This window comes from Anguilla anguilla, chromosome 16 (assembly GCF_013347855.1).
Source record: "Anguilla anguilla isolate fAngAng1 chromosome 16, fAngAng1.pri, whole genome shotgun sequence".
NCBI lineage: Eukaryota > Metazoa > Chordata > Actinopteri > Anguilliformes > Anguillidae > Anguilla > Anguilla anguilla.
The window spans coordinates 35281711-35299761 of record NC_049216.1 but is presented as its reverse complement, the minus strand read 5'-3'; the positions used below and the strand labels follow the sequence as shown (position 1 = coordinate 35299761).

The 18051-nt window shown below is 48.7% G+C and overlaps 2 protein-coding genes across 2 annotated transcripts in view; both read right to left on the bottom strand.

The window, feature by feature from the left end:
- Nucleotides 1-18051, bottom strand: part of accs (1-aminocyclopropane-1-carboxylate synthase homolog (Arabidopsis)(non-functional)) — an 81354-nt gene that overhangs the window by 57087 nt on the left and 6216 nt on the right.
- On the bottom strand, nucleotides 1167-13002 carry LOC118215273 (1-aminocyclopropane-1-carboxylate synthase-like protein 1). Its single transcript, XM_035395887.1, has 11 exons — nucleotides 12682-13002; nucleotides 12161-12227; nucleotides 11291-11388; nucleotides 11116-11193; nucleotides 10342-10442; nucleotides 7834-7923; nucleotides 7708-7753; nucleotides 7199-7340; nucleotides 6933-7075; nucleotides 5989-6142; nucleotides 1167-2146 (listed from the first exon to the last, which is right to left on the bottom strand). Exons 2-11 carry the CDS (start codon nucleotides 12216-12218, stop codon nucleotides 1881-1883), a joined length of 1176 nt encoding a protein of 391 aa, XP_035251778.1. The 5' UTR covers nucleotides 12219-12227; nucleotides 12682-13002; the 3' UTR covers nucleotides 1167-1880.

Sequence of the window (18051 nt, the reverse complement as noted above, 5' to 3'; positions counted from 1 at the left end):
GTAGCAGTTTCGGTTTGCTATATATGTAAAAAAGTGGCTGTGACAAACGGTGCAGTGGCGTAAGTGTAAACGCAACAGAAACGCAGGTGAAATATGGCCAGTGTATGTACTCACGGATTTGAGCCTTGATTGAGAAAAGAATCAGCAAGCCCGTAGAATTAGAGCTGCCTAGGTCGAAACTTGTGTACCCTGCTGGCCTGCTCCGTTGTCTGTTATTTCGTGGAGATGCCTTATAAACCTTACAAACACTAAAAGTGCATTTTGATAGGCTTATCTGCAGGTGGGAATCCTGTTCGCTGTTTTGCTAAGCTAGAACCGGAAAACTTGATAGTGGAGAATAGGAGCAGACGCATATGTCCCAGCAGGCTTTGCATATGAGAAAATAACAACAGTGTGAGAGAAATTAGGACGAAATTATGAAATTGCGTAGTTGAAACAATACGTTTTTAGCAGAATTGGCATGTAGGTGAAGGTTGACATGATCACAGACTATAGTGCAGAGTAAACAAAGTGACCATGATTGAGCTTAGTTTCCTTATGGAATGGTATATATAATAGTCGGTGTAAAACATCCACCGTTAAAGTGGAGGCTTCTGTAACGCGTGAAGTCTATTGCACTGATATGCTTTTCTCATGTTCAGTACTAGTAGTTATACTTATGAGTGAGTCATGATTTTAAATGTAATGTTTTAATGGGGAGTTGCAGAACGTACATACGTAGTAATTGTTTGTATGTGGCTAGATAGAGAACAGGGAGAGGTAACATGAATGTAGAAACGTGGCGTTTGCTGATAAGAAGGTCTTGTACGGTAGCCAAGTGAAGAAATATAGTTAGTAGAAACGGCACAGTGGTGAACTGGTGTAACTTTTTAATAAAATGAATACATTTGCCGTCATGAAATGCATATGGGTTGCCGTGAGTGAGTTTTGGTAAAGAAAATATAAAAGCGTAAGAAAACGTTAGTGTAAAAGAGGAAATTATCTGCCTGAGGGCGAGGCAGGATTCAATCCTTCAACCGGAGGTTTACCAGTCTGTGACTTTGTTAGTGCAGCACCATGACATAGCTATGCAATGCGTGAAATATCATTAGCAAACCTGTCCGTGGTTTTAAAGAAGAACACAGGCCAGTAAGCACAGAAGAGCTCCCGTTGAATCCATATGGCTTTGCAATATTGTAGCCGGTTAATAACTGAACGTGCAGACGGTACGTCATAATGCAGTGTATACGTTCGGTGAACGGCGGGTAGATATGGTGCAAAAGCAATAATTGAGAAGTAGTAGACAATTATTAGTGAGGGTAAAAGAAACATGTCCCTAGCTGGACTTGAACCTAAGACCCCATGTTCCCAAGACTGTAACCTTAACCACTAGGCTACAGGCAGATTAGCTGTTTAAACTGGAAATGTTTCAGAATAAAAAAATCCCCTTAGTTTGGGGCTTTATTGTGTCAAAATAGCCCTATTCAAACAGCTTGCGAAGATCATTTAATGTAGCGGAGTCCAGACCAGGGCGAAGTCCAGACCAGGGCGGAGTCCAGACCAGGGCGGAGTCCAGACCGGGGGGGAATCCAGACCAGGGCGGAGTCCAGACCAGGGTGGGTCCAGATCGGGGCGGAGTCCAGACCAGGGTGGAGTCCAGACCAGGGTGGGTCCAGATCGGGGCGGAGGCCAGACCAGGGCGGAGTCCAGACCGGGGGGGAATCCAGACTGGGGCGAAGTCCAGATCAGGCAGACATGGCGGTTGAAAGGCCCTCCCCAAGACTCCGCCTCTACTTGCGGGCGTGCTGCAGCAGGTCTCGGGACCCCAGGAGTTCTGGATCTTCCCCGGCGGACAGTTCCGGAGTGTTCTTCTCCAGCCAATCGGAGGAGCGGATCTGCTTTCACAGCGTGCCAATCAGAGAGTCCAGGGCGGAGCCAGTGGCGGGCTGAGCGGCCTGGAGGTCCAGTGTGACGAAATCCTCATCAGCCAATGAGGAGGCAGCGCAGGTGGCCACGGAGGGGGGGGCTGCAGGGGGGCCGTGACCGTCCCGTTTAGGCTCCGCCTCGTCAGCTGTGCTCTGGAGCCCCGCTCTCTCATCCCCGTTCTCCGCCCCCTGACCGGACACCCTCCCCAGCTCCTCCAGGGCCTTCCTCAGTCTCTGCATGCCTGGAAGAGGAGGAAGAGGGGGAGAGGAGGAGGAAGAGGAAGAGGAGGAGGAGACAGAGGAGAAGACAGTTTACAGGACCAAACCATCTGTACACCGGAGACACAAAAAGAACAGAGATGAGGAAGCGGACCTTTTCCCACAATGCACTGCAAGCGACCTTCAGATTAAGAGGCGTGAGCCACACACTTGTCCACAGGTGGGGCAAGGGAGCCCAGATGTTGGGGTAATGCCGGCAGCCCTCTGGTGTCGATGGGCACGTCTTTCGGTTCTCCTCTGTTGCATGGTGTGATGTATTTGTTCGGCCACCCTGGCACAGGTGCCCTGCCATGCCGATCCATCGAGTGCCAGTGGTTCTAGTTGGATGGGGTTTATGTTGCAGCGCTTCAGGAGGTCTTTGGTGTAGTCCTCAAAGCGCCTCTTTTGTCTGCCAGCAGCCCGTTTTGCAGCGCTGAGTTGCCCATAGAGGGCTTGGTGGGGTAGGTGGTGGCCAGGCATGCGGATGGTATGCCCTATCCAGCAAAGATGTTTTTTTAGTCACTGCTGCTCCCATGCAGATGGAGTTAGTCATGGAAAGAATCTCAGTATGGGGGATTCGATCTTCCCAAGACAGGCCGAGGATCTTTTGAAGGCATCGGATGTTAAAGGCCTCCAAGTTTGTGATGTGCCGTCTGTATGGGGTCCACGTTTCTGCCCCATAGTGCAGAGTGGAGGCACATACCGCATTATATACGCCAACCTTGCTGCTGACCTTCAGGTTTTTGTTTTCAAAAACCCTTCTGCGGAGGCGCCCAAAGGCTGATGAGGCTTTGTTGATGCGGCTGTTTATTTCAGTGTCAAGGGAGCAGTCTGAGGAAAGTGTGGAGCCAAGATAGGTGAACTGGCCCACTACTTTGAGTGGAACACCATTGATTTGGAAGCTGGGGGGTGAAGGAGGTTGGATAGTGAATTGTGCCATAACTTCAGTTTTTTGAATGTTAACCTGGAGACCAAAGGACTGGTATAGGCCAGAAATTGTGTTTAGGGCATGCTGCATGGACTCTGGGCTGTGTGCCAAGACAGCGCAGTCATCTGCATATTGAAGCTCACAGATTTGGCAGGTCTTTGTCTTTGTATAGGCCTGGAGCCGTCGGATGTTAAATAGACTTCCGTCAAGGCGGTACTCCAGGTGAACTCCATCTCTGTGTCCCAGGGCATGATGGAAGAGGTGGGTGATGGCTGAGAGGAGGAGATTAAACAAGACCGGTGCCAAGACACAACCTTGCTTCACCCCAACGTTGACCTTGAAGGACTCTGACTGGAGTCCTCCCGTGAGGACTCTGGCTTGCATGCCATCATGCAGTTGCTGCAGGACGGAGAGAAACTTGGGTGGTACCCCAAGTTTGGAGAGCTGTTTGTCCTTTTGACGGACAATGATGTAATCCAGGAGGTGCCAGTGTTTTGAGCAGGGGTGTTGCCAGGTAAATGGTAAATGGTAAATGGACTGCATTTATATAGCGCTTTTATCCAAAGCGCTTTACAATGGATGCCTCTCATTCGCCAGAGCAGTTAGGGGTTAGGTGTCTTGCTCAAGGACACTTCGACATGCCCAGGGTGGGGTTTGAACCGGCAACCCTCCGACTGCCAGACAATCGGTCTTACCTCCTGAGCTATGTCGCCCCAGGTGGTTTTGAGCCTGTTCTTCATCTGGAAGGTGGTGTTGGTAATGACCAGGCGATGTTCCGCACAGAGGGAGAGGAGCCGGAGCCCATTGCTGTTCATTTTCCCCACTCCATGCTGGCCAAGGACTTCGCTCCATACAAGATGCTCTGTGCCCACTCTAGCATTGAAGTATCCCATGAGTATGAGTTTGTCTGCCGGGGTTTTCCGGATGATGGAGTCAAGACTTCTGTAAAAGTCCTCTTTGATGTTATTATCTGCGTCCAGGGTTGGTGCATAGGCGCTGATGAGGGTGGCAAAGCGTCCCTTTGTAAGGGGAATGCGCCATGTCATCAGCCTTTCATTGATGCCAGTGGGGGATTCTGGGATGCGCTGCAGCAGATGGGTCTTCACAGCGAAGACAACTCCGTGGAGGCGGCGTGTGCCTTTGGGGACCCCTTTCCAGAAGAAGGTGTACCCCGCACCAACTTCTGTCAGGGAGTCCTCTCCGTGTAGCCTGGTCTCGCTGAGTGCTGCGATGTCAATGTTATACTTCGCAAGCTCAAGGGCCACAAGTGCTGTTCTACGGTGGGGCCTGTCAGGTGTTTCAGCCATATCCAGGAGCGTGCGGACATTCCACGAAGCGATGTGCAAGTAAATATTTTTCTTTTTGTTTCTTCGACCGCAAAGAGGGTTGCGGCTTACCATCCGGAGTTGGGGGAGCAGACCATTTTTGGACCACCTTTTCTAGGTCCTTCCCCATCAGGGGTGAGCAGTGTGGGGCTGTTCAGACTCAATGGAAGTTGGCGAGGAGACACGCTGCTCCATCCCACAATCTTAGCGACCATCACTCCATTGCCGCCTGTGTGCATGGTTTGGCTAGGCACTCCCAGCCACATCCTTGGCCTGTACCTGCCGCCATTCCATATCGCCACAGGGCTTTGGGGTGGGAGGGGTGGGGCAAGGGGCTTGCGCAGGGAAAGGATTAAGGTGAGGGTGCGGGTGCGCAGTCCTCACTCCCAACATCTTCACTCCGCCAGGCATACTTCCGGTGGCATGAGGAGCTCATGATGACCTTCGTCTGGCTGGAGCTGCAGGGGACTGCCGGTGGTCCGGTCTGTTGGACTCCGCCTGTGCCTATCCCCAACTGCAGATTTGAGCTCAGGGTTTACTCCCCTAGCCATCGTACCACCCAATGGTTTACCCACGTGGCAGTGGGACAGTGGTTGACCTAACACCTCTAGGGACCACTGCAGCTCCGAGATCCCCTACTGATTTAGCCTGGGGTCGTGAAACCCCAGTTACCATGGGCTGCCACGAGGAGGCATAGCAGGAGTCTTGGTGAGGAAGAGGCTATGTACTGACCACAGAGGACTTACACAATGCTTCCTGGACCCCGGCTGAGGTGGCCAGCAGCAGCAGCTGAAGGAGGGAGATTGCAGGCATCCCTACATGCAATGGCTCGCTTAGCAGACTGCACTAGACGCATCACAACACCCTGCTGGCAGTACAGCCGGCCAACCCACAAGCCGGATAAAGCACACACACACACACACACACACACACACACACACACACGGACCCAGCTGAAGGCACACACACACACACACACACACACTGACCCAGCTGAAGGCGCACACACACACACACACACGCACACACACACACTGACCCAGCTGAAGGCGCACACACACACACACACACACACACACACACACTGACCCAGCTGAAGGCACACACACACACACACACACACACACACACTGACCATGCTGAAGGCACATACACACACGCACACACACACTGACCCAGCTGAAGGCACACAAACACACACGTACACACACACACTGACCCAGCTGAAGGCACACACACACACACACACACACACGCACACACACACTGACCCAGCTGAAGGCACACACACACACACACACACACAGACACAAACTGACCCAGCTGAAGGCACACACACACACAGACACAAACTGACCCAGCTGAAGGCACACACACACACACACACACACACGCACACACACACTGACCCAGCTGAAGGCACACACACACACACACACACAGACACAAACTGACCCAGCTGAAGGCACACACACACACAGACACAAACTGACCCAGCTGAAGGCACACACACACAGACACAAACTGACCCAGCTGAAGGCACACACACACACACACACACACACACACTGACCCAGCTGAAGCCGTTCCTCCTGGTCGGTGAAGATGATGCGGAACCAGCCGGGCGTGGCACAGCTGAAGGCCTCTCCGGGGCTCACCAGGACCTTGTGCCTGAGGAAACACTGCCACAACTTCCTCTCCGCCAGGAAACTCTGCTCCGACAGCGCCTGGCCCCGCCCCCAACCAAACACAGCGTGTCATGGCCCCGCCCCCAACCCAAACACAGCGTGTCATGGCCCCGCCCCCAACCCAAACACAGCGTGTCATGGCCCCGCCCCCACCCCAAACACACAGCATGTCGTGGCCCCAACCCCAACGTAACGTGTCATGGCCCCGCCCCCAACCACACAGGCTGGCCAGTAAGGTCGCTCCGCATGCGTTAGTCCCGCCCCCCACCACACACGCTAGCCAGTAAGGTCGCTCCACATGAGTTAGCCCCGCCTCCACCACACACACTAACCAGTAAGGTCGCTCCACATGCGTTAGCCCCGCCCCCCACCACACACACGCTAGCCACTAAGGTCACTTTGCGTGCGTTAGCCCCGCCCCCTACCACACACACGCTAGCCACTAAGGTCGCTTTGCGTACCTTAGCCCCTCCCCCCACCACACACGCTAGCCAGTAAGGTCCCTCCGCATGCGTTAGCCCCGCCCCCCACCACACACACGCTAGCCAGTAAGGTTGCTCCGCATATGTTAGCCCCGCCTCCACCACACACGCGAGCCAGTAAGGTCACTCCGTGTGCGTTAGCCCCGTCCCCACCACACACATGAGCCAGTAAGGTCGCTCCGTGTGCGTTAGCCCCGCCCCCACCACACACACGCTAGCCAGTAAGGTCGCTCCGCATGCGTTAGCCCCGCCTCGACCACACATGAGCCAGTAAGGTCGCTACGTGTGCGTTAGCCCCGCCCCCTCTCCCTGTGAGCCCCAGCCGCCGGCGCACGCTCCAGCCTCACCTTGCGGAAGTCGGCCCAGATGTAGAACCCGGAGGAGCGGTGCAGGTAGGGGATCCCCAGGCCCCGCAGCGCCCCCGAAACGTAGCGATGAGCGGCCGCCATGCGGGCGCGGTTCTGGGGCAGGAACTCCCGGCTCACCCAGTCTGGCGGGACGGGGGGGGGGGGGGGGGGGGGCTGTTACTCACACTCTTAGGGTATGCACTGAGGCATTTATTGGGGGGGGGGGGGGGGGGGGGGTTTCTGGGGGGGGCCGGAGCGAAGCGTACCCCTATCCCGGAGCAGCTGTGCCACTTGGTGCTGGGAGGGACCCGGGATGCCGTGGTAGAACGCCAGCTGAGTCAGCGCCAACACAAAGTCCTGGTTCTGAGAGTAAACCAGGCCCATACGCAGACCTGCAGCTGCAAAGTCCTGTAAGGACACACACACGCACACGCACACATACAGACACACACACGCACGCGCACATACAGACACACACACGCACGCACACAGACAGAGAGACAGACACACACGCACGCGAGCGCACACACACACTGCTGTAATACCCTGTAAGGAGACACACACTTACGCATGCACGCACACACACACGCAAAAACACACATACACTGCTGTAATATCCTATACGGAGAGACACACACACAACAGACACACACGCATGCATGCAAACACACATACGCAAGCAAACACACTCACCCACACGCACACATACGCACGCACGCAAACACACATACGCACGCACACACATATGCATACGCACACACGCACACACTCTCACCTTACTCATGCCCCACATCACATGCGTCCGTTGGACATCCGGCAACCTGTCAACACAACAGAGGTCACCACGGAAACGGTCACACAGATACCCGTTGTGACCGCGAACAGTGGGAGGGGAGCTTACCTGTCGAAGCTGAGGACGCTTCGGAAAGAGGCAGACTCATCGAAAACAGACAGCATGTACACCTCATCAACAATGGCATGCAGCTCGTTCCTGAGGAGGAGGGAGGGAGGGGGAGAGAGAGAGTTTGCAAATATTTTTCTTTTACAAGTTCACAGCACTTGTAGTCCACCTGCAAATTGGCACTGAGATTAATTTTTAAAAATCGCTGTTTTACGAGCAGACCAACGCGAATACACACTTTGCGTTGGAGAGAGAGCGAGAGAGCTAAGAGGAGGGGGAGGAGAAAGAGAGTCCATGATCAGCAGGAGGAGTGTTGGATTCAGAGAGTGTAAAAAATATGGACAACGCTACTGTGACGTCACCCATTGACTCTCCGTGGGTCTCTAAAACACTTTTATTTGGAGCCAAAACCATAGAGTTAAGCGGTTCTGTGATTTAGACGATGTAATTGACAGTCCGGTGCGGAAAAGCCCATCAATCTGAACGAACGATTGCAGAACGAACTTGAGGCTAGCTGACTGTCTGCCATTATGTTTTAAAATATATTATCAAATGTTTACGGAGTTTAATTTCCATCCGTGACTGTACTGTGTCATGTAATCACGTTATATGTATGACATTAATAATACAATTATGTTCAGTTATCTTCAATTTATGTTTCTCAGCAAAACGAATATGCTCAGCTAGCATATCACTGCAGCTTGCCAGTGAGCTAGGTAGACTATCCGTGGTTAGCTCACGCATTAGCAGTATGAACCACATGGGAAGAACATCGACTGCACTGATGGTCATTCAATCAGAGATGTCTATAGGCTACTGGTGATTTGACCAGGCTAATTTTCATATAACTGTCTGGTAGACCTGCTGTTAACCGAGTAAGTTATCGTTGTAGGTTTTCGCCGCAGTCAGTTAATGAGCCAGTAACTGCTATTACTCCATCGCCGTTTGTGGTGTTCACTTGCTGGGTGACGCTAGCTGACCGATCGTTCACAAGTCACTTTTTACCGAATAAAAATTAACACTGTCAGCGGTGATTAACAAATCTACCAAGTATTTTAATAACTGATCTGCAGGCGTGTAAATATGACAACGCACTTTGTACAGCAAGTTTTCCACATGGTGCATGAAGACAACAATAATGTACATTGAATTTCTAATTATTATTAAGCTATTATTATTTTTTCTTGTAGATCACCAAAACCAATGGAGAAAAGCCAATATACGCAAGGAGCCCCCAGGACAGATTCTGAGAACCACTGTCTTAAATGCTCTTGTCGATCTCTTAAATGCTAAAAAACATGTTTCTTTCTAAATGCCAGTCTTACAAAGATGGTTAATTTCGTTAAATTCTGTGTGTGTGATTTCATCGTGTGTTGTATGTTATCCAGCAAATAAACCTTAACTCTTAATTCGCTTCGTGAAACTGAACATTTTGCAGTGTTTATCCCAAAATCGGGATTATATTAGCTTTGTCACATGCATGAAGCATGGCCCAGGTAGACATTTAAAGGAATGTACACGACTGACAAGCCGTCAAACACGTTTGACAGATTGAATATGTGCCGGTTAGGGTTAGGTAGCTAGTCAAATGGCTTGGTAGCCGAAGTTGCGAACTGTTTTAGCATAGGCTAGTGGACTACCAAATATAGCAAGCTGATTACGCTTTCTGCCAACTAATTATTTGGTTAAGTAGGCTAAAGGAAATAGTAAAAATGACTCGGCTACCGAAAATCTTCAGAGGAGGATTATTTTATGGTCGGCTAGTGCAGCTGTAAACAGCACACGCCATACGAAATGGGATGCCTGTATTTTCTGACTTCGCACAGGTGGACCATGGTCGGAGCCGCAATGTCAAGGCCAAGAGGCGCCACCGCCCACCCCAGTGACCATAGACTGTAGCCCCTACTGTAGCTTAGTCATCCGCAGTAATCAGGAAGTGACGCAAACTGTACCTCATTGGTCCACAACAAATATTATAACAGTGTCCAAATGACACAATAAATCATGAAATCGACCCATGGACAGTCATAAGACGAGAAAAATACACATATTTTGACTATTTGTTCTCATGAGAAAAAATTATTGACTTTGTATTTTGACCGCATTTGTACAGTAGACTTACATGGAAACCGGATATGAAAACACCTATACTGGAGCCAACCGTAGTGGCGCTAGTGAGCAACCAGGAACAACAAGACCAGGAAATGAGCTTTGAAAACGAAGTCTGGTTTTGGCCGCTTAGTTGGATCGCGATGGCAGGGGCAGGATGGATTGTGGGTAATGTGCATCATTACTGTGTCTAGTCTGAACTCCCACTCCACAGGACAGAACCAAATCAAACGCCCCCCAGCAGGAGAGAATGAGCCCCGCACCTCCTGCCCCCCCCGTACTGCACCTCCTTCCGCCCCGCCCTACACCTCCTGCCCCCCAAGCCGTGCACCTCCTTCATCCCCCGGCCTGCACCCGCTGCCCCCCAAGCCGTGCACCTCCTGCCCCTCCTGCACTCACCGCTTGGCAAACTCCAGAAAGGCTGTCATTTCCTCTGCGGAGTAGATTTCTCCCAAGGGATTGTGGGGGTTCACAAAGATGACGGCTCTGACCCGCACACCCTGGGGAAGCAAGGGAGAGTGTGCAGAAGGCCCTGCAACGTGTGTGTGTGTGTGTGTGTGACTGTGTGTGTGTGTGTGTGTGTGTGTGACTGTGTGAGTGTGTGTGTGTGTGTGTGTGTGGTGTATGTGCGGTGTGAGAGTGTGTGTGTGTACCTCTGCCTTGGCCTGCTCCATGCTCTTCTGTATGCGCGGTGTGTATGTACGTGTGTGAGACTATGTGTGTGTGTGTGTGTGTGTGTGTGTGTGTACCTCTGCCTTGGCCTGCTCCATGCTCTTCTGTATGTGTGGTGTGTGGGTGTGTGTGTGTGTGGTGTATGTGCGGTGTGAGAGTGTGTGTGTGTGTGTGTGTACCTCTGCCTTGGCCTGCTCCATGCTCTTCTGTATGTGCGGTGTGTGTGTGTGTGTGTGTGTGGTGTATGTGTGGTGTGAGAGTGTGCGTGTGTGTGTGTGTGTACCTCTGCCTTGGCCTGCTCCATGCTCTTCTGTATGTGCGGTGTGTGTGTGTGTGTGTACCTCTGCCTTGGCCTGCTCCATGCTCTTCTGTATGTGCGGTGTGTCTGTGTGTGTGTGTGGTGTATGTGTGGTGTGAGAGTGTGCGTGTGTGTGTGTGTGTACCTCTGCCTTGGCCTGCTCCATGCTCTTCTGTATGTGCGGTGTGTGTGTGTGTGTGTACCTCTGCCTTGGCCTGCTCCATGCTCTTCTCTAGTTTCTCCACGGTGAGCAGGAAAGGCCGGTCATCACCACCACCGGGCTGGAGACACGCAGAGGAGGCGGAGCGTTGGAGCACAGCGCCATGGAAACGGCGCCATGGAAACGCGGAGCGCAGGAGAGAGCGGCCGCATGCCTACCTGGCAGTCCAGGTGAGAGTGAACGAGCCGCACCCCACTGTACAGCGCCACGTCCTCCCGGATCGCCCCGTAGAAGGGGGTTGGGACGAGAATAGCATCTGCACACAAACACACACGCATGCACACCAACACACACGCACGCACGCACATGAACACACACACGCATGCACACACACGCACAGTGGTTAAGTGGTGGCTTTTAAACCCCGGATAATAGCAGGAGATTAGAAGTACCCCACATGGGTCCAAAACACCCTTTATAATAAACATACACACTGCAGCACCCTTTATAATGAACATACACACTGCAGCACCCTTTATAATAAACATACGCACTGCAGCACCCTTCATAATAAACATACGCATTGCAGCACCCTTTATAATAAACATACACACTGCAGCACCCTTTATAATAAACATACGCACTGCAGCACCCTTCATAATAAACATACGCACTGCTGAACACTGCAGCACCCTTTAAAATAAACATACGCACTGCAGCACCCTTTAAAATAAACATACGCACTGCAGCACCCTTAATAATAAACATACACACTGCAGCACCCTTCATAATAAACATACGCACTGCAGCACCCTTTATAATAAACATATGCACTGCAGCACCCTTTATAATCAGCATACGCACTGCAGCACCCTTTATAATAAACATATGCACTGCAGCACCCTTTATAATAAACATACGCACTGTAGCACCCTTTATAATAAACATACGCACTGCAGCACCCTTTATAATAAACATACGCACTGCAGCACGCGTGTGGGCTAACCCCACAGGCACACCCTTTCAGCGTGCTGCTCTCGGCTGTCTCTCTCCAAACCCCGCCCAGCACAGACTAAGCACACACTCACCGCCAGGATCACAGGTCACCGCAGCGATGCTGGAGAACAAGGAACTGCAGCCGCTCATCACCACAACCTGCGCCGCACGGACACAGCGCAGTTTAGCACAGAGACACAGCGCAGTTAAGCACAAAGACACAGCGCAGTTAAGCACAGAGACACAGCAAGTCAAGCACAGAGACACAGCACAGTTAAGCACAGAGACACAGCGCAGTTAAGCACAAAGACACAGCGCAGTTAAGCACGGAGACACCGCACAGTTAAGCACGGAGACACAGCACAGTTAAGCACAGAGACACAGCACAGTTAAGCACGGAGACACAGCACAGTTAAGCACAGAGTGAGCATTCACAGTTACAGAGTTAGCTTGCTTTAACACATACAGCGCAATTAGTGTAAGCTTGCTTTAACACTGGTAGCACAGTTAGCATGGACACACTTTTTGTATACATACCCACACACGAGCGCAGACACACACACGCACGCACACACTTACATTACATTACACACTTAACAAGGCACACACTCACATTCTCTGGCTCCAGTGGACTAGGGGCCTTGCAGTACTCAGTCAGGAAACTGGCCACTTCCTCTCTCAGGCTACAGGGGGGGACAAAGGTGCAGATTAATCAGGAAGACCAGGGGCCCCCGCCAGCACTGGCCAGAGTCTGTGATCCATACAGTGCAACAGCAAAATACTCCAACAGGAAATCCTTTAAGCTCAGTACAGTTCTGTGCCTTTAACTGCTTTACTACGCCGACAGGAAACTGTGGAACAGCAAACAGACACGAGCATGTGCACGCTCACACACACACGCACACTCATGCACGCTCACACACACGCACACACGCACGCTCATGCAAGCTCACACAAACACGCACTCATGCACACTCACGCGCACACACACACGCTCATCCATGCTCACGCACACACGCACACACGCACACTCATCCATGCTCATTCACACACGCACGCGCACATGCACACACGCATCCAAAGCGATTTGATAACAAACATAAACCATATCTACATGAGAGGGTGGACCAGGCCAAACCTCACAAGACCCCCCCCCCCCCACTCCATAACGCAGTGTAATCATGTTTTGCATTGTTTGAAACTGATATCATGGGGAACAATTAGGTCTTTAGTAGAGCCGATCCCGATTTTGGAGAGTCCTAGCCCACCGATCGATGTTTTGACCGATATTTTGTCAAAAAGTGCAACATTTTCAAATCAATTAAACAAAACGTATATTTTATCAAAGTTTCTATATTTGAGAACATTTAACTTATAAGCAAACAAATAAATAAAAATAAACACACAAAGAACTTTTTGATAGATAAAAAAAATGTAAAAGATGATATTAAATTAAATATATATTAACACCATCTTCAAGTGGTGTGAATTTAAAATAACTCCACACATTGCTTTTACTCCTTCCTTTTCCAGCCATCTATAAAAAAATTAATTTAAAAAAATCAGTTTTCCAGTTTCAAACATGTATTTTTATGAATATTATTATTGTTGTTGTTGTTATTATTATTTCTTAGTATCTATTCTCAGTAAATGTATTATATTTTCTTATTTTATTCCTACTACATGGTCTCAAAGAGTAATACCTTATCTAGCGAGCTTCCCTGTCCATAAGAATTCGGCGGTGAAAAAAACTACAACGCGCTCAGACACGTGACTAGATGACACACACACACACACACACACACACACACACACACACACACTCACTTGCAATAACGCATTAGTAGTTGACATAGCCTCATTATTTCTTATTATTTATTCTCAGTAAGTTAAATGAATTATATTTTCTTATTTTATTCCTACTACATGATCTCAAAGAGTAAGACTTTATCTAGCGGAGCTAATGAGTGTCAAGTGTAACGTTAGATTAAACTAAATTGACTGGATGAAATAGGCCTACGTAACGTGAGGCTTGTCCATAAGAATTCGGTGGTGAAAAAAACTACAATGCGCTTTCGTGCAGGTTACCCGCGCTAACTGTTGGTTGATTCACTTCTCCAACAGCAATCCTTCTCTCATGTTATCACAACAAAGTTAGATGACATGGCTTAAAATGATCCGTTAGAATTGTTTTATCGGCGTTTTTACTGTCTGGTTAGCTTGCTACGATGACGCGTGACTAGATGACACACTCGCTTGCAATATCGCGTTGCCTATTGACACAGCATCATATAGTAGCTAATATCATTATCTCAGATTAAAAAAAACAAATGCATTCAATCACCATTTTATTTTGGCTGGTTATTTATTTGAGAGTACAGCGATGTCCTCTGGAAATGTAGATCCTACGCTGCTTATGTGCTCACTGCCACTTCATAAAGGCTTTCTAGCCAGCTAGCTTGCTATAGTGAACTAAATATGTTAGCTAGCTCGCTCGCTTGATAATGAGGATTGATAAACATAGTGGTCGTATGAACACATTTAATTAAAAACTTTCACTAAATATACATAGGCCTACCTTTATTGCGGCAATCGACTCTGTGCAGACAAATCTTGCAGTGGAGAATATTGGATCTCATAAAAAACACGTTTTCAACGTACAAAAATGCCAAGTTACTCAAAAGTATTGATATCAAAATGACGCCAAGTTACGGTACTACAAACAAGTACCGTAACTTGGCGTCATTTTGATATCAATACTTTTGAGTAACTTGGCATTTTTGTACGTTGAAAACGTGTTTTTTTTAATGAGATATCATTTCTTTTTGCAAAGCGTTGTATTATGAGAGTAGGAAATGCGAAGTGACCATGTAAGAAACGGTTGTGGATTATGGTTGTCCTTGTGTGAATTTGTACAGTCTGATGAGCGTGTACTGTTGTTCAGTTTCAGCTTGCTATACGTAAAACAGTGGCTGTGACAAAGAAACGCAGGTGAAATATGGCATGTATGTACTCACGGATTTGACGGCCATCCAACAAGCCTTGACTGAGAAAAGAATCAGCAAGCACGTAGAATTAGAGCTGCCTAGGTCGCAACTTGTGTACCCTGCTGGCCTGCTCCGTTGTCTGTTATTTCGTGGAGATGCACTTTTAGTGTTTGTAAGGTTTATAAGCCATTTTGATAGGCTTATCGGCAGGTGGGAATCCTGTTCGCTGTTTGGCTAAGCTAGAACCGGAAAACTTGATAGTGGAGAATAGGAGCAGACGCATATGTCCCAGCAGGTTTTGCATATGAGAAAATAACAACAGTGTGCGAGAAATTAGGATGAAATTATGAAATTGCGTAGTTGAAACAATACGTTTTTAGCAGAATGGGCATGTAGGTGAAGGTTGACATGATCACAGACTATAGTACAGAGTAAATAAAGTGACCATGAGCGTGCTTAGATTCCTCACGGAATGGTATATATAACAGTCAGTATAGAACGTTAATTGTGAAAGTGGAGATTCACGTAACGTGTGAAACTAACTGCACAAGTGTGCTTTTTTCCCCCCATGTTCAGTACTAGTAGTTATATTTAGGAGTGAGTCGTGGTTTTAAATGTAATGTTTTAATGGGGAGTTGCAGAACGTACATACGTAGTAATTGTTTGTATGTGGCTAGATAGAGAACAAGGCGAGGTAACATGAATGTAGAAACGTGGCGTTTGCTGATAAGAATGTATTGTACGGTAGCCAAGTGAAGAAATATAGTTAGTAGAAATGGCACAGTGGTGAACTGGTGTAACTTTGTAATAAAAGGAATACATTTGCTGTCATGAAATGCATGAGTGGCCGTGAGTGAGTTTTGGTAAAGAAAATATAAAAGCGTAAGAAAACGTTAGTGTAAAAGAGGAAATTATCTGCCTGAGGGCGAGGCGGGATTCAATGCTTCAACCGGAGGTTTACCAGTCTGTGACTTTGTTAGTGCAGCACCATGACATAGCTATGCAATGCGTGAAATATCATTAGCAAACCTGTCCGTGGTTTTAAAGACGAACACAGGTCAGTAAGCACAGAAGAGCTCCCGTTGAATCCATATGGCTTTGCAATATTGTAGCCGGTTAATAACTGAACGTGCAGACGGTACGTCATAATGCAGTGTATACGTTCGGTGAACGGCGGGTAGATATGGTGCAAAAGCAATAACTGAGAAGTAGTAGACAATTATTAGTGAGGGTAAAAGCAGGTTAAAGAAACGTGTCCCTAACTGGGCTTGAACCTACGACCCCATGTTCCCAAAACTGTAACCTTACCCACTAGGCCACAGGCAGTTTAGCTGTTCAAACTGGCAATGTTTCAGAATAAAAAGGTATGGGTATTTTGCGTGTGTATGCGAGTTTTGGATTGGGTCGTGAGGTTGAGGATTTGGCTGGTGTCGGTAAAATGTCCAATGGGGAGACATGTTGTTAGTGGGATAGGCCGCAGGAGAAATAAGAATGAGAAGAAGAAGAATAAGAAGAAGAAGAAAGAGAAGAAGAAGGAGAAAACGCAAAATCCCCTTAGTTTGGGGCTTTATTGTGTGGACATGTGAAGTTGTTTATGAAATCTGTCTGTTGAAATGGGGTCAGAATGTACAGAATGTAATGTTTTTAAGGGCTGAGTGTCTGTGGCTGTTGTGGTTATTTCTGTGGGGAACCCTGAAAAGTGCCAAACTCTGGGTGCTGTATAGGTATGGGGCATGCCCCCGCCAAGGCGTAACTTGGCGGGATGGCATACCTGCCATCCCAATGAGGCACGAGTGACAAACGTCTTATTACAGAAGTAGCACGTCAGCTGCTGCAGTTCACACTTGTATTAGAGCTCCCTCTACTGGATAATTCTAGTAAACAGCAATTACAACGTTCAAACAGGCAAGTACATATAAATAATCAAAGTTTTTTGTTTGTTTATTATACTTATTTAAAAATCGGGACGCCGTCGTCAAAAAAGTCAAATCATGGCCGATATATCAGTCGGGCTCTAGTCTTTAGTGGTGAGGTTCTGATGCCTATGGGTCAGCACCCAGCCAGATACAAAGGTTAACCCGATGTGATAAGCTTACAGAGGTAATTCAAGCAGGATCATTGATCATTGATCTATACTGTTTTGCTTTGATTGATAACTTGGTGTTTTGCTTTGGTCGTTTTGTACATAAGGGGAAACGTTTAGTGGTTTGGGGAGACTCGTCATCATGGTCCCCTGCGTGTATAAGCCATTTACACACAGGGAGTGTCACGTCCACCTTCGTTACCTCGAAAGACTGGAAAGGAAACAGGGCTACTGGATCAAAGAGCACAGTGACCCTGTGCTCACCTGCAGCACACCTGCAGCACACAGCTCTTACACAATCCAGCATCCTCATCTAAAACACAGTGAACCAGCATCCTCATCTAAAACACAGTAAACCAGCAGTCCCATCTAAAACACAGTGAACCAGCATCCTCATCTAAAACACAGTGAACTAGAAGAGTGCACTCAGTACAATGCAGATCTCCGCCAGGCATTCCAAACGGAAGCAGTTGTTGATCACTTGCGGCCCCTAGCGGCCGGTTAGGAGTTAGCACTCAATCTATTTCAATGGACAACAATGATGGAAATCAATTCAAATAAAATACTTGTCGTTAACCGATTTGCAAAATATTCGATAATTCAGGTCCTTGGCCTGCTGTCAGCATGCGCAACAAGTGTTTGGCTGACAGGCCCAGTAGTATGCGAGGTTAGCTGCAGACAGAGGCACCAACACACTCACAAACAGACGCGACCAAACGCATGATCCCCTCCAGGCTCCACCTAGCGGAGATAACCAGCATCCTCGTCTAAAACACAGAGAACCAGCAGTCTCATCTAAAACACAGTGAACCAGCAGACTCATCTAAAACACAGTGAACCAGCATCCTCATCTAAAACACAGTGAACCAGCATCCTCATCTAAAACACAGTAAACCAGCAGTCCCATCTAAAA